The following is a 21248-nucleotide window of genomic DNA, read 5'->3' on the forward strand; positions in this document are numbered from 1 at the left end:
TCCTTTTGAATTAAAAGGAAAATTTAATGTGAAATCTTTTCCAGATTCCTGCTCTGCTTTTGTGCTAATGTCATACAAGAGAATCTTATACAGAAATAGTGAAGACTTGATAAAAAAAATAATTTTAGTGGGAATGCATCTGCGGCAGCATTTTCCCCCCATTTTGCTTTCTAGCAATTATCTTCCAGAAGTGAAGTGCAGATGAAATTTAAAATCACAAGCCTTGCTCAATACTGAAAAGGGAATATTAAGTTTAAGGATGTCGAGTGCATTTGGACATATTTAACCGCTTTCGCTAATGTCCTTAAAAATATCCTCAATAAACCTGTTAGACTAACCAGATCAAGCTTTTATTAGTTCATTACTGATTTTTGTGACACAAAGAGCTGAAAGATGAAGGTCTGTTTAAATGTGTCGAATTAGCTCTTAAATGAATTATTTAACAAATTCAGAAATTACTAAATGCTTTTAAATAATCCTCAATTAATCCATAGTTAATTAACATTAGTAATCTTGAACAATTTCAGCCTGGAGATAATATTTTATCTACAATGACAGATCGTTTGCATTCTGTCTCCAACTTTCTTTAGTACTGTATATAGAAAGTTAGCAAGTGACACTGAACATGTTGGCAATGTGGGTAAAGAGTAAAAAAATAATAAACGTAGCAAAATGTTGTCACCAATATTTGCAAAAAAAACATTATAGCTTACAATGTGAATAAGCACATTGCCTGTTTGTTTGTTCAGTTTCTCTAAATATGTGACTAATGTTATCGATCAGAACTCAGAATTTAAATTCATAAAGTCATTTCTTTGAACTCCAGAGTTGAAATATTTAGATAAAAGTTAAATTGTTCATCTTCAATCAAATTTGAATGTTTTATTACCTATTCATAAAATTGCATTAATACAGTTTGATGTAAACTGAATAGAAATGATCAAAACATGAAGTCATTAGTTTTTTTGTCTTTTATACTGCAGAAGTGTTGGCTAACTATAAAAATCTCCACTTCCTGTTATAATTCACAGACAAAGCACCAACTATAAAACAGGCAAATTTAAACAAAGTAAAGATTGTGAAATAGAAGTTCTATACATATATATATATATATATATATATATATATATATATATATATATATATATATATATATATATATATATTTTTTTTTTTTTAATAATTAGCTTAAGTTGAACTATTAAAACCTAAACATGCCCTTCAAAGTAATGTTTGAATTTTTGCAGCTTCCTTTTTGACATGGCAAATGAAATCTGACGGTCAGTTCATCGCAGTTTTCTCCCCAAAAACAAATTCTTCTTCTGGATCAAATCATCTGCAAGTCACTGACACATGATGTCTGGAGACGGCTGACTGGGCAAGGAGTCACATGCTCCTTTCACATGTCTAAATCCACCTTTTCCTCTCATCTTTTCTTCTCACTTCTCCTTATCCTCTGCAGCGCGTGTTTCCACACAAGCTGTCAGGGTGTCGGTGGCTGCCAGCTGTATCGGAGGCGGTGGTGAAGCGGCCGTGTCTGCGCCTCCCTCTGGCGACCATTACCACTGCGGTCATCATTATCGCGGCGCTGTTTAACCTGGTAGGACAATGTTCACAATTTGGGCTCTGAGTCAAATCAGGTTGGCTTGTCAGTCAAATTGAAATTCTTATTTCATCTCTTAGCATCGCTTCCTTTTCCAGAAGGGCTTGCCACCGGACATAGAGACTGATGACTTCTCACTGCCTGTGAGTGGAGGATTTGTTAACTATAATTTGTGTTTTAGTTAGTCCCATGGAGTGTTACTGTGTCGATACATAAACTTGGGGAAACACAACTCATTCTAGATATACAGTGTCGTGCACAAGTGTTTAAGCGCCTTGAACTTTTCCAACTAGTTTTTGTTTAAAAGACCAACACAAAGTGGTTCATATTTCTTGAAGGGAAAAGAAAATGACCTATGGTTTCGACAGAAAAGTGTGGTGTGCATTTTTATTCTGACCCCTGATTCTACCAACCTTTCACTGCAGCTCCAGCAGCAAGACATTTGAGTGTGTGTAGAGACTATTTTTTGTTTTTGCCAAACAGCTCAAACTTAAAAAGATTAAATGTGAAGTATAAATAATCGGTCTCAAGTCTTTTGCAGCCTCCAAAAGGTTTTCTGTCAGGATTGCCATGCGTTTACTTGCATCCATCAAGTCAGACCAGTTTCCTCATCCCTGCTGATTGAGATGCTACCTTCACATCCCAAATTATTCACAACTTTGTGTTGGTCTGTCAAGACAAATCCTACTTAAATACATTAAAGTTTGTAGTTGTAACAGACAAAATGTCCAAGGAGTCTAAGTATTTTTGCAAGATACTGAAATTATTACTTTATTTATGATAAAGGTTTGCAGGATTAAATAAAAGTTTCCTGTATTGGACATGTAAAATATTTTCTAGATGATTGTTTTAGTTGTTTGCATTTAAACATGACAGATATTTTAGACTTGTATTGCCTGTATGATGTATGTCCCCTCTGTCCTCTCTCTGTCCCTCAGTACTCTGTGTGCTGCTGGAGCCTGTCGCTCATTGCATGCGGAGTCTTTCTGCGAGTGAGCTTAGAGCTCAAAGTGCTCTTCCTCCTTGTTGCATCCATCTTGTACTACTACATCATCTTCAGCCTTCTTCACAGCCGCTTCATCAAGTTTGAAACCTCCTCCCAATACTACAACGGATTTAACTGCAGCGTGTAGGTCAAAAATTATGAAGCATGTTTTATTGATGTAAGACTGTCAGAGACATTTCCTTTTACTTTGTTAACAGAGATGGACAAAGTTAAATTTTATCTGGTTTTAAACCATGTTTTTTTTACAGTTTGTGTTAAACTGTTCTGAAAAAATACTCATAATGTCATCCTGAACAATTTAGCAAAATGTATTCCTCAATGAAGACTTCTCATTTTTGTTCTGCAGGATGACAAATAACACAAATAACACAAACTCAGTGCTGGATTGCACTGGGTTTGTCAAAGACCTCCAGATTATGAGCGGCATCGACATCATACTGTTTCTAGTCACCATGCTCATCATATCGCTGCAGGTAGGATATTTTTCTGCTTTCGTCGCCTTTCTCTTGTATCCCCAGCAGTTCCGGCAGAAGAAAACCGAACACATTAACACCCACACTACTGCTGCATTTTGTAACATCACTGCGGGTCTGCCTCCTAGAACGACAACTGCTTTCGGCAGGACTTCCAGCTCAAGTACAAGAACCGCACAGAGCAGGACGAGATTGAGACAAGGGAGAACCTGAACCGTCTGCTGCTGGAAAACGTGCTGCCTGCCCATGTGGCAGCACTGTTTGTCGGTGAGAACAAGAAGAACGAGGTGAGATTTTTTTTCAAGGCATTTCAGCTGAATCCTTCAGGTTAAGCCATCTGGTTGCTAGGCACTAGATGATAATTGATGAAAATACTACCAGTGAAACGCCATAATACAAGTCATTTTCTAAGCCGAAACTCTGAATTCACAGGTTTCTGATTCTACTAATTGTATTTGAGTGTTTTTATATTTGAAGATGACAAGAATCCAGTAGTTCCTGTTTCCTGTTCCTGATTAAACCTATTTTACATTAATCGATTCAATGTCCTCAGTGAAACATCCAGCTCATGGGATTATCACGTTACTACTGATATTAATGCTGCTTTCTCAGAAAATCTGAACCTGAAGCCTGAGTTGCTTCTGCTCCGTCGTTGGGTCCGGCGTCTCTCGTCTTCCTCTTGAACTACACCGCTTAGATTCTGTGCGTCGCTCATGCGTGTTTGTTGGCTAGTAAATCACCATGACACAATGGTCATTAAAGCAGGAATGGATCGTTTTGGCAGTGTGAGCAGGTTCCAAGACCAACTGGAAACAAATCAGCATCAGGAGAGGGAAGTTTGATCTACCCCAGGGATCAATCTGTATTGATATTGGATGTGGTAATGCATCAGCAGATAACACGGCTCCTCAGATCATCACAGACTGGAAACTTTACTCCAACATCCTAAAGCAACTAGGATGTTGTGCCTCTTTTGTCTTAATTTATCTCCTAATTAAATGAAAAGTTTACTTTGGTCTGTGAAGAGAACTTTGGACCACTGAGTTAGGGTGCTTTGACCGTTGCTTCTGGTTCAGAAGAAGCTTAACTCGTTAATTTGCTGTGCCTATCCCTGTTGCTTGTCAACCTTTACTTTTATATCTTCTTTGCTTCCACTCAACTTTCCATTAATATGATTGGATAAAACCTGTGGTATCGGTTACCCTCCTTGTGGAAGATGTTAATGAATGTCTAATAGACAACTGTGAACACAATGGTTTTCTCCATATTAATATTTGGCCATAATATGACAGAAATGTCTGTGTTAAAGTCCTTTTGTTGGCATAAGTGATAGTCACATTTTCACAGATGGCTTATTTCTGAGTTTTATCAATGTAGTTAACAGGAATTAATGTCAAATACATCACAGTCTGTAATAAATCACTACAACATAAGCTTCATGTTACACACCAGTGTATTAACAGAATTTAGTTCATAACAATGAATTATCCTAATGTTTTTTTTAGCAAAATGATCAGACTGAAAATCAAACCATGTGGTTTTTTTTTTTGTTCTTTTTTTTAACAGGACTTGTACTACAAGTCTTATGACTGTGTCTGCGTGATGTTTGCCTCTGTGCCGAATTTCAAAGAGTTTTACACCGAGTGCGATATTAACAAGGAGGGCTTGGAATGCCTCAGGCTGCTCAATGAGATCGTCGCCGATTTTGATGAGGTCAGGAGAATAAAAATAGAAAAGACATGCTTTCCTGTTTCTACTGCCATCCATTGCATCTTCCTTGACATGCTAATTATCTGGACTTTTGATACATGCAGGGGAAAAAAATTAAATAAAAAACATGATAAAAGGTGAACATTTCTCAGTTGTTTTCCTGTAATCCTCCAGCTGCTCTCCAAACCAAAGTTCAGTGGTGTGGAGAAGATCAAGACAATTGGCAGCACCTACATGGCGACGGCGGGGCTTAGTGGGCCGAACCATCAGGTGGGCTTGAGTAGCGCTTCAGCTCTGGGTCAGGCAGGGGTCAGACGAGCTGTTTCAAAGCAGGCTCTGCTTGTGCTTGAAATGTTGTGGGTATTGAGTTGATTCTGTAATCCTCCTGCGTGTTTTCAGGACATAGAGAAGCAACAGGCCCAGATAGGAATCATGGTGGAGTTCGCCATTGCTATGATTGGCAAGTTGGACGTAATCAACAGACATTCCTTCAACACCTTCAGGCTTCGAGTGGGTGAGTGTGCACAGCAGCTGGGCAGCCGAAACCTCTACTGACTGTATGCAGCTACACCATAACCTGGCTGGTCTCCTCCGTTACCCTACACATGATTGGCGTTTATGTCCTGCTTTTACAGTCTGATCTGTAGCACTGAGCAGTTTTTAGGTTATTATTTTACAGACTGTTAGCAGCTTATCACAATGGACCTGCTTTTACAGCATCATGTTACTGGGACTAACCTTTTCACATTGCTTCATGTTAAAGCCATGAATCACAAATTTACTCGACTGGGATTTTATGTGAAAGACCAACACAATAAATTGAATCACGCACTGGAGGGAGTACATACTTGATTTTCAAATGTTTTGTAAAGTCTCAAAATCAATAATTGAGGCGTGTATTTGTATTCAGCTGTCTTTACTCTGAGACCCCTAAATAAAGTGCTGTACACCAATTGCCACAGATGTGTGTTAGAGAACGTCGGTGAGCGTTCACTGTCTGTGAACGTCGGTCACAGTGAAGGGTCACCTTCACTGACCTGTCCCTGACCCTGGACAGGTCAGGGAAAGAGTTGTGGAAAAGTTTGAAGCGGAGTTTGACTTGAACACGAGATCACAAGTTTGGCAATTCAAATTATCACCCAAAAATGGAAAGAAGTGAAGCAGAAGCGCAAGCCTGTATCTGAGCCAAGATGGCTGTGGTTGCACTAGAGGAGCTGCAGAGATTCACGGCTCTCACACAAATGACCATCAGCCCTGACCTGGGCAACGTCGCTTTAAAGGGTGAGGTGCAAGGAAAGACACCTCCATGCTCTCTACTGTCTAGAGAGATGACTCTAATCAGATAAGTTTGTTTTAAGTTTATAGAAACATTAACATTATTTAACAGGTAAAATAAAGGTGGGAAAAACATCTGTTGTGCCATTTCTTCTATTTTTTAATGTATAGATCTTAATTAAAAATATAGGGGTAGCATTCTGGGAGGCCAGATAAGGAGCATAGATGCACATTTGTAACTAGAAACCAGTCAGAACTCTGACTTGACAGAATGGGCCTTTGGATTTAAGGCAAATACACGTTTTCAAGAGGAAATCATGGAATATGTCAGAAGATAAGGCAATCCATTTGAGAAAGGCGAAAAAATGAAACTAAAACATTTTTAATTGTCCTAAATTATCAGGATTTAGAATCAGAAGTCCAGTGGGTTGAATAAAACATGTTTACAATGGGATAGAGAGAAACAATCTGGGATAAATGTACGATTTTCTGTGATGAACCACCAATCTGCGCTGGATGTGATGCTGGTGCTCGAGTCAGTCCAGATCTGTAGAACATGTACAACAGCTCCATAAAGATGAAAGATAAAAAGACCTTCTCTGTGAAGTTTGCTGTAATTGTGGATTTTAATAACCAGTCATTAACAAAAGAAAAATGTAAACAACAAGGCTCCATCCTGTAGATCTTATCCTTCAACTGTTAGAGGAGAAAGTTGGAACGTGGCCTGTTTGTTAGTCCAGGCCTCAAAGAATTCGCCGAAAATAAAAACCCACCACCTGTGACTGTGTTTCATGATTACGTTGGAGTAGCTCTAAATTACTTTAGATGGCTTAAATTAAATTAACCCATTTTGAATCTAATATCCAAAATGGGTTAATTTAATTTCTGCGGAAAATTGAGAGTCATAAAAGTATTTTCTGGTACATTAGTCAGTTCTCATTCTTTTTTTATGAATCATATCAGTCCAGTTTCAAGATATACATATAAATGCAGATTCATGCATGTGTAGTTTTTAAACAGCAGTTTGCCTGGTTTAGCTGCTGGGAGCTATACACTCCTCAGCAGATAGTATCTGAATAAAAGACTGCATTAGATCAATTTGTTCTGATGAAGGGACACAATCAGGAAATCTTTGTAGTTTATTATCACGATCGATTAAAAACAAACCTGCAGCACACCACACCTCTGGTAATGAAGGAACAAATGTGTGTTTGTATTCTTCCCTTGTGACTTTCTTTTTCTACTTGTAATGTGATAAGATACAGAAATAAAACTAATCTCTTTTTTCCCCCTTTCTAAGGAATTAATCATGGCCCAGTGATTGCTGGAGTGATCGGGGCGAGGAAACCTCAGTATGACATCTGGGGCAACACAGTGAATGTAGCCAGCAGAATGGAGAGCACTGGAGACATGGGGAAGATCCAGGTTGGTTTCAGTATGGCTTTGCTCGTTTTTGTGTTCATTCGTGTTTTCATGCCTCTCTCACAAAGGCCAGATTCCTGGAGCGACCAACTAGTAACTTCCCACTAAACAGATTCTCCCACATTAGCTGTGGGTCTTTTCAGTTCCTCCAGAGTTGACATGACTCTCATGGTTGCTTCTCTGGTTAATGCTCTCCTAGTCTTTACTTTAACTTCATGTCCAGTTTATTTTATAAAACCTGGCATATTGTTCAACAACCAAGTTAAAGGGTTTGCAGTCTGTGGCTCTGGAGCAGCAAGTGGCTCTGCGGACCTTCCAGTATGACTAAATAACTTTGACTTAACTACAACTAATGTTTTTTACACGTAGAAAAAAATGCTGGTTTTAGTAATTACATAGAATTTCCACAACAGAATGAGACTAAAAATACGTCAAATTTATTTGTCACTGAGTTAGAAACTGTGATAATGTAAACTCCCTGTAGAAGAAAATGTATCCATCATTTATGTAAAAATAGAAATAAAATGGTGGTCTTTTAAATAAGACAAATTTACCACGGCAGATCTCTAATAAAAGAAAATTAAGTTGCTTTTTTTTTTTTTCAAAAGGCCAGGCAACATATGCAGCTCTAAATTTGTTTATTTAGCTAGAGTAAGGGAAAAACAGCTCTTAGGTTTATGAAGGTTGCAGACCCCTGACCTGCCTGCTGTTTGAGCCCCATAAATGAAACCTAGCTCACTTCAATCAGAGATTTAGTTGGGAAAATAAGCAAACAGAGTAAAGGGGATTGGAGACAAAAGTTAAAAATCATGTTTTTTTTTTTTCCCTTCTTCTACACATGAAGAAAAACCACACACTAAAGACTGTGGTTGTGTGAATGTTTTTAAATGAACGTAGATTTAAATCGGAATCATGACTAATCGAACATTTGGTCTGCATACAAATGCGCCTCTCTCAGCTTCAGCTGTGACTTTTTGCTCCTTTTAGGTAACAGAAGAATCCTCTCAAGTGCTGAGGAAGCTGGGTTACTCTTGTGAGTGTCGAGGATTCATCAACGTCAAGGGGAAAGGGGAGCTGAAAACCTTCTTTGTGTGCACTGACACGAGCAAACAGCTAGGCATCGGGCTGAGTTGAGGCCGGGCCGTCGCAGCCAGCAGAACTGCATAAAGACTCGTGTACGGGTTACAGAGTTTACAGACTCCTGCACATCACAGGTGTCAGTCTGGCTGTAATGCGCGTTCCTGTGATGCCGTTGAAAAGAAGAAAGAAAACTTCACTGCTTCGCTGTATGGAAGACACACCTGGGACCATTTAGTTAAGAGTTAGAAGACGACGGAGACGGCCGCCGAGAACGGCCACCATTTTTCTATTCACAATAAAAAAGTGATGTCATGTATTTTTTTTTTGTTTCTAACCTAATGTGATGAAAATGAAGTTATGTATTATTTCTATTTTATTCTTGCAGATCTTTTAGATGTTGACTTCAATTAAAGAAAAGCATTATATAAAATTATGCTTTATTGGAGATAATTAGGTTTATTATCTAATTAGGGTCACATTTGTGCCCCAAAATGACTTTGGTTGAGAATTTTCAGAAATTAAAAATCTAAGTCAAGAAATTAAAACTCTGAAATTCAGCTACTTAAAAAGTGATCGATTATTCTACATGATAGACATGGCAGATGTTAGGTATTCAGGTTGAGCTGTTTGAAATGAAAACCTTTTCTTGCATATTCAGGTAATGGTAGCTTTCCTGCCTGGTAAAACCTACATCTTCACCCCGTTACAGACGGAAGACACAACGCTCTGTAAGATCAGGTAGAACTCCTTATGCTCACATTCCTTGGTTCCAGTTGTGCAGTTTGACCACTCCAGCAATTTACAGATTCAACAAGAACTGTGCTGAATGTATTCCATCATTTTTGTTTATTCCACTTTGATAAAAGAAAAGAAAAAACTATTCTGCTGCCTTTTGATTTCCATGTGTGCTGCGACAGGTGGGAAATGTTATGCATGTCCTCAGCTGTGTGATTTAACAACCTTCCTGCTGATTTTTTTTTTTTTTCTTTCTTGGCAACCACAACACTGTCGGCTCCTCTGAATCCGTCTCGTGGCCTTGTCATCTGAGACCAACATCTCGTCTGTAATTGCTGTTGCATAATGTTGTGCTGGCCTTTCTGTGAACAAATGTGACATTGACTTTTTGTACAGTTACAGAATGTAATAAATGTTTTCGTAAGTCTGTTGTTTGACATTTAGAATTGGAAAAATTTAAATAAGAAAAACAAAGGTTTATTGATTGAAATGCACACAAAAGTCAGACAAAAAAAAGCACCGTTTGTACAAAACAGGTTAATAAACTTAATGAGGCTCGCTGGAATGTCATTTTACTGCGACAAGGTGACCCACGTCTGGACAGGTGGATGAGGTCTCCATCGGTTCACTCGTCTCATGAACTGAAAGCAGAAAGAAAACCATTATGTGTGGTTTTTCTTTAATATAGGACATAATGCATCATAAACAATCTGTCTACAAATCACGTGGAAGCAGTTAGTAAGAGACCCAAGGTTTTAGAATTTTTCAGAAATAAGATGTTCCCACTCCAATGGGGCCCAACATGACAGCAAAAAGCTGAATATTCCATAAAACGTAGGAGATGTCGATACCAAGACGTAATGTTCTGAATGAGCAGAATATGGTAAAAGTTGAATGAGTGAAATAGCACAAAGTATGTAGATGTAGTTAAGTGGCAAAAAGCGGAGGAACTCAAGAGTGTTAATGGCTGCAGCGTTCAAACTAATAAAAACAGAACAGTGAGGAAGGAAAAGGAAAATTAAAAAGGACACAAAGGAATGCCAAGAGGGACACGAGGAAAGAAAAGAACCTAAAAAAACAAAAGCACACAAGAAAAATTACACAAAGATAAAAGGAAAGAAACAACACAACTTTTAGAAAATGGAAATGGAGTAAAATAAACATACTTTTCCAAGATCCCTTTACTTGTTTTTCCCACATGGAAGCACATTCCATCCAGTTCCAGGCTGCAGGATAAGCCTCGGCTACGGTTCGGGTGAGTTAAGACAGTTTACCTGTTGTGAGGTCTATGAGGGGTTCAGGCAGCTCTGGGGGGACGGTGATGCCCATGGCCTTTCTGATGCCGTAGATGCTGCTGACGTCACATGGGGCCACTTGACCAGTCAGCTCCGTCAGGTTCCCTGTAACTTTCTCAGCTGTGCGGGAAGGATAAGAAGTAAGACAGCAGGAGATTATGAGCCAATCACAAAGCAGAGGCAATAAAGGGAATTCATACTGTTTATTTTTGAAGTTATTTAAACCTAAAGCCAAGGGATTTTTAGTTATAAATGATTTCTAATAAAAAGGTCACATTATTCGCTCACACAGAAAGCAGCACATCAAAGGAAAATGCCTCATATCCCTGGGAACTGGGGGCCCCAGTGACTTGAATCAGACCACTGTCTAACCACACCTGTGTTGGATGAATACTGGTGAGGTAAATGAAGGGTTGTTGGAGGTCTACAGCTGGTGGTGAGAACCGAGTGCGGGAACAAAGGGGCCCATGCAGCGAGAAGCTCTTACCCAGCTCCAGCTCCTTGGCAGTCGGGGCCAGCAGGCAGATCATGTTAGGCGGCTGCTTGGCACTTAGGCGCTCCCTCTGTACTTCCTGCAAGTTACGCAGCAACTTTGTAGTTTCGTCCAACTTCTGCTGGAAGTGCAGGGCGTCTGTAACAGATAGGGGAGGGTCAGCGCGGACACTCTGTTAGCACTTCCTCTCGGCTCCTTCTGTTACGTTTGGGTGACCCCCGCAGAAACGGGTTACATTTACACAACACAATGAATCCTTTCATTCTGAATCCTGACAACATCCCGGTCAAAAACTAACAGTCTGAGATAGAAGTAAATGTACAGCAGGGTGCAGAAAAGTCTATTGGTGGCACATTTATTCATTATAATTTATTTACAGTAATTGTATCAGTGTTATATGCATTAAGTTGAAGCTGCACTTTTTGAGTGGCTTCTTTGTTTTTCTGAGAAATATACAGCGTCCGGCAAACGTTTTCTTACTCTGCAAACAATTTCTCCCTTCAAAACCACAATTTTCAATGTATATTATTAGGATTTTATGCGGTAGGCATACATTAAGTAGATTATTATGAAATAACAAAATGAAAATGATACATTTTAAAATATTATGATCAATATGGGTTCATCGTGTTGACTGCCCTCAAAATCAACCACTCTGATTGGCATCATGTTTTTTAATCCATGTTACAATTTTTCTCTCTTTCCCCCTAAGCTTTTCTGTCATCATATCTTGCCTTTATAGCGCAGCAGTAATTTTTGATTGAGAAGTTGACACTGCTCCGATATGCAGCTGAACTGACTGAGCCCCATTAAGACGATAACTTAAGGAACTTGGTCTAGTGTTTATATTTCAAAACAGAACTGCTATAAAATGTATTTTGCATCACACACCAGACCTTGTTTGAACTACTTCTCTTTCCTGTTTTGGGAACCATCAACTGTATCAACTGGCTGTGCCAAAGGACAACCAGCGGCGCCCTCTTCTGGTTGGAGGCCAAACTACAATAGCAGGCTAAGAGGATTTAATAGATAATCGATTGGAGGTAATTTTAATCTAATTAATCAACAATGAATCGTAAGTTGATTGTTCGCTTCCCTACCACAGTTATACTTTGCTGTATCAGGAATTAATTTTCTTGTTCCAAAACTATTCAGTTGCTTCTATAAACAAAGCTGAGGACTTTACCCCCAGAGAGTTGCTCAGCCACATCCAGGCTTTCAGCAGAACGAGGGACGTCCAGCTTGGCGGATGAGTTGTCCTCGGCTACCTGGGAGAGACAGAGAGGGGAAAAAAGACGCTTAGTCAGATTAGAAAATGCATTCCTCCCTGGACAGGTGATGTGCCAAGGGAACATCAAGGCTTTTTAAAGTTTTTCTTTTTTTTTTTTTTTAATGGAGATGCTGCTTCTCTGATCCAATAAAAATCAAACCTAATCAAAAGCTACAACGACCGAGAAGGGGATGAGTGTAACCTGGAGAGCAGCCAAGAACAGCAAACAGACAGTACAGAGAGTGGCTCTGTGTCTGACGCTGGGGCCAGAGCTTCGGTTTCCTCTGCTGCTCTTAGGAGCGATTGAGCTCAGCAACCAGCGGGGCCGAATGCGCTGAAGGAAAACACAACCCCCTCCGACTTCTCTAACTGCGGACTGCGAGCGAGGAGCTCTTGAAGGGAAATGTTCTTTCCATGTGTGGATGGATGGCAGTTAACGGCGGGCCCCTGCTGTGTTGACACAGCTGGTTGGTGCAGAAACCATCAGCGGAGGCCATCTATAACACAAATCAAATGAAGGCTCCTCATATGGGGTGTAATGCAGGCACACGTGACGGGCTTTCCGCCGAGCAGCAGCCCAGCAGGAGCAGATGAGGCTGAGTGGCTCCGGTTTTGTGTTACATTCGTGTCATTCTACACTTAATGTCCATTTCCATTTCTCCTGCTGTGCTAAAAACACAGTGCACAGAAGCAGCTCCAGATTAAAGACAGACTCTCACCTCCACGCCACTCTTCTTCTCCTGTCTGCTTCCTGGCTCCTCTGGCTGCTGGACAAATACGAACAACAGAAAAGCAACATCACCCTCAGTTCTGTGGGTTAGGGAGCTGGTAATAGGATGCGATAATAACGGCTGCTTACAGCCTCGGTTTCCTTTAGACATCTTGAATGTTCTCCGTTGGTCATCGCATCCAGAAGACTGTCACCCATTTTGTACACGTACTCATCAGATTTGGCTAGGAACTCCGACAAGCTGCCAGAAACACAAAAACATCTTCTCAACTACAGTTTGTAAACTTCACAACTGCTAACTAGTTTGTTAATAATTTGCTGATAAAACCTGCTGAGAAGTTCAACACAACCTAAACTTCCCAGGAAACTGAATCCTCTACGCAGGATTTCGTGGACCAGTGAGGACATGTTGCTAACTAGTCCCACATTTTCAATTCATTCACTTTTCCAGGGAAAGAACAACGTCTTCCCTGGAAAGTGACAGAACCAGACAAACCGCTGGACAAAGCCAGAAAGTGAATATGCAGGCATTAACATCTGAGCACATAAAGCTACGTGAAGCTGAAACCACACATGATGGATGATAATGTACCTCTGTTAACCTCCCACATTGGATAACTTAAACAAACAGGCCGTATTTTACTCATTTCATTGCCTTGTTCTCAAACATTGAGGTATTTTAATGAGATTTTGTGTAACAGAACACAGAGAAGTGCATTCTTGTAAGAGCAAGTGAAAGAAAAATGTGGATTGAAAAACCTGAGACATGAATCTGTATTCATTCCCTTCTTACCAGTAACCAGTATACAGAGCCATTCAATAAACTAGAACATTATTGAAAAACCCATTTAGCGTAGGAACTTTATCGTTAAGCGAAACAGACGCAGGTGGCTTTGCACTTACTGTTACATCAGACCAATAAAAAACAGAACTGTAGACTTAATGAAAAGCATGTTTAATGTCTGCTTAAAGGTTCTCATTTTCAAAGGGCACTTTTAATCTGACAAACGAGACACATCAGGACGCATATTATCATTTACTGAATATGACTGTATAGGCCAGAGGCCTGCAATCTGCAAGTGGCTCTTAATAATTTGGATACAGAAAGCACAGAACCAACATAAAAAAAATAGAAATACAAATGCAGATTTAGCTGTCGTTTTTAATTTTTTGCATCAAATAAATCCTGCATTAAATTTCCACAACAGAATGAGACAAGTATCATTGGAAAGTGTTTTTGTTTAAATTATCATCCACAAACATCCCATAGAAGGAAATGTATCAGTCCTCTTTTTGTAATTTTCTTTAGTTATAAAACTTAACAACAGATACAACATGGCAGCTCCTTAAAAATGACCACAAAACTCTTAGAAAGCGTATTTTTATATAAAAAAAATTTAGTTGTATTTTTAGAGTCTTAACAAAAATGTAAAGTTTTTGGTAGCTGGATTCAGAGCAATACCAAAAAAAAAATCAATGAAATAAATTAAGTGTGAAAAAAACTAGTATTGGCAGGGCAATAAATATATTAGACCTTCATGTTTTTTTTAATGTCAAAAGAAAAAGCGTGTTATCTATTATAGTGGTTGCAGCTTATATTTTGTCTGATGAAACAAAGACAACAGTCTCCTCGAGCCTTAATCCCCCCTGCTGAAACACCCGGCCTGCTTTAACTGATCAGCTGACCTGCCAAGTTAATATGAGGTGGGATTTCTGGGTCACTAAGCAGTCAGTATTTGCTCTGTTCCCTGACATCAGACAAAGAAAAATGTGTGAACATCTTTTGTTGGGACGTGAGTCGTGCCCTGTAAGCTGAAAGCGAGCTAACAAGCCTTACGTAACTAGAATATTAGCAATCTGGTAAAAGGAAGGGATAGGACCACCAGTTCCCATGATGCATTTGGGTTTAAGAGTCAGCCTATGGTGATGACGGTGTTTGCTCAAAAAGACAGAAACATCTGGGCTGCAATTTCCTATTAGAAGTGACTTGAATGGGACATTGTGGCAGCTGCTGATTCTCACTGGTTTTGCTGCAGAGATTGAAACACGAGACATTAAGTGTCCATTTCGGGAATTAGATGAATACATGAAGACTTAATTACAAATGATTAACATCTTCCCTTTGGCACAGAGTAGTTCTCCTTTGAGCAGACTCTGAACTTTGTAACTTGGCTAATCTTTTTTTTCATAAAACAAACCAACAGAAGGTCCCATTCATGTATTGTATTAAACCTGAGCTGTACTGTGAGACCTAAGGGTTGGGTTGTGTCTGCAGCTGTTGGCTAATCTCCGCTAGTCTGGATAAAGTCAAAAAAAAAAAAGAAAAAAGGGGAACATCTGGCCAGGAGTCAGTGAGGAATGCCTATAATGACGTTGCCAGTAAATCCCACTGCGCCTGTGGTCGCGCTGCAGCATACCTGTCTGAGCCCTGCAGACTGGACTCTTCTCCATAGAACGAGTAGATGAGGTCTGAGTCGTCCTTGCTGACGTTGGCGAAGCTGGAGTCGTACGCCGGTGCGTAGGATGTGAACGGGCCGTAGCTCAAGTAGGACACTGTGAAGAGTTTGTAACGCATCAGAAATCTCTCCGTCCGCTGCTCAGACGATATGAGGCGAGATGAGCTTGAAGCGGCTCGTTTACCTGGAGTAACTCTGTTCCTTTTGTCCTCCCTGAAGCTCTGCAGGCTGTTCACGCCGTTCTGCAGCCGATTGGACATCATGACCAGTTTCACCGGACAGTAGCCAACGTCTGAGCAGATGACATTTAACCGTTGCTTTTATTATTAGAAGATCTGCACTAATGTGTTCCAAAAGCAGGACGATATAAATATTTAATGTCTTACACACTGATTGTTTTTGCACTGGCAGTCTAACATTTATTGGTTCTCCTGGTAAATATTACTAAAAAAATCCTTAAATTGTCAATGCAGAAGCATAATCTCTCACCAAATTAAAACCTGGGAAAACTTAACGATAAAAAAGACATGCACTTTGATTGGAATACTGTAGGGAGCAAAATGGGCCCAGGGCATTACAGTCTTTACTGTACTTAAGTGTGCTTTTTTCACACATTCTTTCTTCGTGTAACTCCACACCCACCTGGAGTGTTTGCTGTGTAAGAGCGCAGTGTGAGTCTCATCTGACCAATTCAGATAACTCCAGTTATTGTCCTACTTCACAGACGTACATTTGTGATGGTAGGACAGCTCTTTTTTTTTCTGAAAATAACACTTATTTAGAGAAAGTACAAAGCATCTCATGGTTGCTATGGAATCCTGACGGCAGCCTTCTTTCCTGTGGTTCTCCAACAGTGAGCTTTAAAGATTTGTTTTACTGACCCCACCCCCTTTTCTCACTGTGAGTTATATCTCAGAGAAACAGAGTCAAAATTTCTTAAAAATTGACCTCGGTTACATTTCTTTTAAACAGACGTTACAAATACCATTTTAAATATTTCTGCTTCAAATTGTTATTTCATAATCTGATACAATTTGTTCCCCACTTTCCTTAAAAGGTTACATTTTTCAAAGATTGTTATACTGCAATAAAAGAACAAGCTATTTCAAGATTTTTTTCCCTCACATCTTGACTAGGTTTTCCAATAAACAAGGACCAAACTTTCTGTGACAGATTGACATTGTTTGTACCCCCAGGTGATGGATCGGCTGGGTTGAGGACGGCGAGAGTCGTGGAGCCATCGGACTTCCGCCTTGCAAACTCCAACTGTAAAACAAATAAATGATCACTTTCTCATAAAAAAACATAAATAGTAATATAAATTTTCCAAAATACAATAATTTAACAAAAATATGTGACTTCACAAGGTAAATATTACGGATTATTGCTGAACTGATGACTTTTAAATGATCTGCAGCATCTATTCTTGTCACACTGAAGAAATGAGTGTTTTTAAAGGAAGACAAATTAGCTGAAATAAAAAAGCTTTCTTGTGAATTCTTGCTTCTTACATCGCACTGCACCACTCTGTTCGACAGCTTTCCTCCAGACTCCTCAATGACCTTGCGGATTTCCTCCAGCTCTTTCTCGGCCTTTGCCGCCTCGTCCTTGGAGTCTTTGTCTTTGTCTCTGCAAAAGAATTTCAAATTGAAGAGAAAGATGAGACAATTTGACAATGAGTCGATATTTTGCAGCAGCAGCAAACGGCGACAAACAATAATGCAGGAAGGAAGTCTGCATATTTAAACGCTGCTTTTGTTCCACTCTTCATCTATTTGATTCGATTCCCTGACGTCAACAAATGTCATCAAGATGCAACAGGCTCGTAAAGATTGCTGTGGACATGGTGAGTCTTCATGCAGCAGAAAGAAAGAAGCTAAATTCATGGAAAATATGTACAGCAGCAGGAGCAGACACGTCCTAGCTTGCCATTGGGCATTCCTCACATTCTCATTATCCAGCTCTGTAGTAAAGAAACCCAAACTTTACGCAGTGACTGAGTGGGAATGCTCTCATAAACACACAACATGCTGTTTCTGATTAGTCTTCTTACAAACCTAACAATATTTCACCCTTCACTCAAAGCTTATGCATCTTTGACACAGATATTTAAAGGTCTAATGTGTCGAGTTGCGGGTTATCAGTGGAAGGTGTGACGTTGGCAAGTTGAAGCACCTTGGAGTGCTGGGCGTCTGGGAGCGCTCGCTGCTCCCTGCAGTCATGGCTCCCTCCTTGCTCTGGTCTGAGCTGGTGACTCCTTGGTCCTCTGACTTCACCGGTTGTTTGGCAAAGCCACCAAGGCCAGACATAAAATCTATGCTCTGCTTTAGACTGTCCAGCCTCTCCTGTTGGCGGAACAACAACAAAAAACACTTAGTGGCCTAGAGAAGAAAAGCAAATAGGTGAAGAGAATAATTCGCTTTACTGTATGGTAGAAAAGTCCAATTCTAGTGTCCTGAAAGTTGTAGCTGTGTGCTCACTTCAACACAGCTGACTCTAGTTGACTTACCGCTCCAACATGGCATCAAGCTCTGCACAGGTCTGTTAATTAACTATTAAATTGATGATGATGTGTTGAATCTGTAACGGGCCTTTCCAGACCAGCACCACCGCAGTATGAAAACTTCAGATGACGTTCTCTAGTGCCCTCATGTGTTGGATCAATGCAATATCTTGTCTTACTTACTGAACTCCCTCTTGTCTCCAAAGGAAACACACAGCTATTAGAGAATACATTATAAAGCTGTGTTCCTCACCATCTACTTCACTTCGGATCATTTTCCGAAGTGAAAATAAAAGTTTTTCTACTCTAAATAGTCTTGTGTCTGTTGTCTGTTGTGTTCATCTGAAGACTCTTATCACAAAAAACCCTGGTTTTCTAGCATTAGCTGGTGTTAGAGGATGTACTTATTCTGGCTGTACAATTTTGGACTGAAATCCACAGGCAAAAAGAAAATACAGACACATTTCTATGAGGAGACTCGTACCTGGCTCAGGATCTTCATTCCAGAGTGTAACAGTTTTCGAGCTGCCTTATGGTAGATTGTCTCTGGTTTGTTGTAAATCATGGCATTCTCACACATAATTCTGAAGTCTACCTACAGCAACAACAAATCCATTACCAAGCATTAGACAAGATATTAAAAAAAAAACATTTAAGCAACAGGTTCAGCACCTTGCAAGAATTGTATATTTAATTTATAAAATAAAAGATACTTGGAAAATTTAAAGAGTTAAGAATCCTTTCTGACAGTAAAACATCTTGTGGAGTTGTACGTCTGATCTCTGGTTTACCTACGCACTTACTTTGAGTTCGTCCAATGACTGATAGAACTCTTTCTTGACTTTGTCCTTCATTGTACTGAAGTCCATCGGGCGTTTAATAATTGAAGAGTAACCAGGTGCAATGAGGTCGGTCACCGGAAATGCAAAGAATGCATTGGGGTCTTTCCTGCAGTGTAAACACATTTCATTCACATATGAACCAAAACATACACAAAAACAGATACATGCAGACAGAAAGGATGTTGACTGGGGTTGTCAGCTCTGTGAGGGGAGTTTGCTTATACATGTACAATAATTAGTTAAAGAACACTTAGAACCATGTGCTGCACCTTTGAAGCTGCCTGATGAGCTGATTCAAAGCTTCCTGCAGAGGTGTCTGCTCTTTTTCTGCAAACACGGACGTCAGATGGATATTAAAAAAATACTTATAAGCTGTGAGAAAGAAAGTTGGAATAAAGTGTAGACATTTTATAACTACCTTCCAGTTTATCCAGCTCTGAACGAATAGGAGTTCTGCTCTGCTCTCTGTCTTCTTCCCCATCTGCATCGTGTCCCTTCTTCTTTTTAGTCATCTAACATGAACAGAGGCAATATTCGCCTTCATAGCAGCAAGTCTAATCATTTCCTACGGTCATGGCCAAAAGATTTGAAACTAACAGTTTTGTTTTTTACAAACTACAACATTGCTTGAAGGTTTCATGGTCAGAAAAGTTTAAACTAATCCTTTTTTTATTATCATTTTGCATCCTCACTTTTCAGTTTTAAATGTAAACTGAATGACATGAATAACACCAGAACAATGTAGCTGTCTTTTTTATTAACCTACATACGCCATGATTTCTGCACATTTTCAAGTCAAAATTCCCTACCTCCCCAGGGTTCAGATTTTCAGTTATCAATTCTTGGAAAAAGAAATGACTGGATGCATTGAGATGGACAGATAAATGGCTATAATCTTTAAATCATAAATACAAATATTTGACCTATTCTATTTTTTCTCCATGCTTATCCAGGATTGGAAGATGGAAATGTGCTCTTCGAATCATGATGCTGATATAGTTTAAAATTAAACTTTCAAAGTTTGTGAAAAACTTCTGTTTCCTTTGTTCTGTACTCTTTTTTTTAGTATATATATATATATATATATATATATATATATATATATATATATATATATATATATATACTGTTTACCTTTTTCTTCCCTCTGTCTTCCTCTGGAGAGCCGAAGCTCCTGTCTTTATCTTTCTTCTTTTTCTTCTTCTTGTCTTTGGGTTTGTCGCTGTCCGCGGGTTGCTCCTCATAAAAAGTGTCCAGACTGGAACTTCCGGTCGTGACTTCGTTCCCGGACACCTTTAACACCAGCTTCAGCGGTCTGTCTCCGTATTCTGGGAACATCAAATCAATAAGAGTCAGTGGAACAATGCGTCTCAAAGAATCAACAATGTCTTTTCGTCCTGACAGCTCAGGGATGAAATGAACAGCTACCAGACAGGTAAGGAATGTTGCAACTCCTATTCAACCTACATATCGCTAACACTGTTTATAAACACAGACACATTTAGGAAATAGTCCCATAAATGAACGTAGCTGATAAATAGTTTCCGAGCTAACGCTATTATGTTGCTATCATAGCGGGAAGACAATTAATTCTACATGTTTTTCAACAAAAAAGCTATAAAAATACTACATGAATAACACAACCAAAGATATGAACTAAAATACCTTCATATGCATGTTTTTCGGACTTGTGCTTTTTGTGCTTCTTGCCCATTGTTTGTGTATTAGCCACCGGCTGCTAACTCTTCCCAGAAGACCGTGTTAGCGGAAGCATTATGGTGAGAGACAACGGACTGCAGCGCCACCTGGCGGCAAGGCGGAGATCACACGCCGGTTTGTACACTCTATAGCAGCCAGGAGAGGGCGCTTCAGGCTTGGTATTTATGTCGACAGGCTTCACTCCTCACCTAATTCCGCTTTAATTTAAAATCTGAGATTTGTGTAAACCTACAGGAGATTTTAAACAAGGATAGACAACTATATTGCACATGTGCAGGTCCTTACAAAAGTATTTTTCAGACAACTATTGGCCAAGCACTCCACAAATCCATCTTTTATAGAAGAATGGCAAAAATAAATCTTAGACTTGTTCTCAGTCGCTCTGATGCATTTCTCACATCGCTATTTTGCACAACTAATAATTCCCACACGTCTTCTAATCAGTGAAAGCTGTAGTTCACTTGGAAGAAATTGTTCAATTTGCAAAATATCTTCAGGAAATAATGACAAAGAACTGCATGAAATTCACAGGTTTTGGCAACTGGTCAGCCTTTTTGTAATGTGATGACTCAAACAGCTCAATTAGTTTATAGGAAATTACTATTCAGCATTTATAGGTAGTTAATTTTGAATTGA

The 21248-nt window shown here is 39.5% G+C and overlaps 2 protein-coding genes across 10 annotated transcripts in view; one reads left to right on the forward strand and one right to left on the reverse strand.

Annotated features, from left to right (window-relative positions):
- The window catches only part of adcy7 (adenylate cyclase 7), a 63540-nt gene extending 53809 nt beyond the window's left edge, over nucleotides 1-9731 (forward strand). For 5 of the 6 annotated variants that reach the window (XM_081605392.1, XM_081605395.1, XM_008405547.2 and 2 more), the window contains 10 exons: nucleotides 1463-1600; nucleotides 1684-1746; nucleotides 2542-2732; nucleotides 2956-3082; nucleotides 3211-3369; nucleotides 4649-4795; nucleotides 4967-5062; nucleotides 5192-5306; nucleotides 7368-7492; nucleotides 8477-9731. In XM_081605392.1, coding sequence (XP_081461518.1) covers nucleotides 1463-1600; nucleotides 1684-1746; nucleotides 2542-2732; nucleotides 2956-3082; nucleotides 3211-3369; nucleotides 4649-4795; nucleotides 4967-5062; nucleotides 5192-5306; nucleotides 7368-7492; nucleotides 8477-8623 — 1308 coding nt within the window. In that variant the 3' untranslated portion in view covers nucleotides 8624-9731. The remainder of the gene's footprint in view (nucleotides 1-1462; nucleotides 1601-1683; nucleotides 1747-2541; nucleotides 2733-2955; nucleotides 3083-3210; nucleotides 3370-4648; nucleotides 4796-4966; nucleotides 5063-5191; nucleotides 5307-7367; nucleotides 7493-8476) is intronic. The other variant, XM_081605394.1, reaches the window with a different exon arrangement.
- A 28-nt stretch (nucleotides 9732-9759) lies between these two features.
- Nucleotides 9760-20697, reverse strand: brd7 (bromodomain containing 7). Of its 4 annotated transcripts, none has more exons than XM_081605397.1 (17): nucleotides 20559-20697; nucleotides 20028-20221; nucleotides 19312-19405; nucleotides 19163-19220; nucleotides 18855-18999; nucleotides 18536-18646; nucleotides 17724-17893; nucleotides 17060-17177; nucleotides 16739-16814; nucleotides 15733-15840; nucleotides 15510-15645; nucleotides 13225-13333; nucleotides 13082-13126; nucleotides 12279-12360; nucleotides 11087-11230; nucleotides 10579-10719; nucleotides 9760-9945 (listed from the first exon to the last, which is right to left on the reverse strand). In XM_081605397.1, the coding sequence occupies exons 1-17, from the start codon at nucleotides 20605-20607 to the stop codon at nucleotides 9872-9874; spliced, it is 1854 nt and encodes a 617-aa protein (XP_081461523.1). In that variant the 5' UTR covers nucleotides 20608-20697; the 3' UTR covers nucleotides 9760-9871. The 4 variants fall into 4 exon arrangements, with proteins under 4 accessions (XP_081461523.1, XP_081461522.1, XP_008403774.1 ...); XM_081605396.1 differs by having other exon boundaries at nucleotides 13082-13129; XM_008405552.3 differs by having other exon boundaries at nucleotides 13222-13333.
- Between the last annotated feature and the right edge of the window lie 551 nt (nucleotides 20698-21248).

This window comes from Poecilia reticulata, chromosome 3 (assembly GCF_904066995.2).
Source record: "Poecilia reticulata chromosome 3, P_reticulata-male-v2, whole genome shotgun sequence".
Lineage (NCBI taxonomy): Eukaryota > Metazoa > Chordata > Actinopteri > Cyprinodontiformes > Poeciliidae > Poecilia > Poecilia reticulata.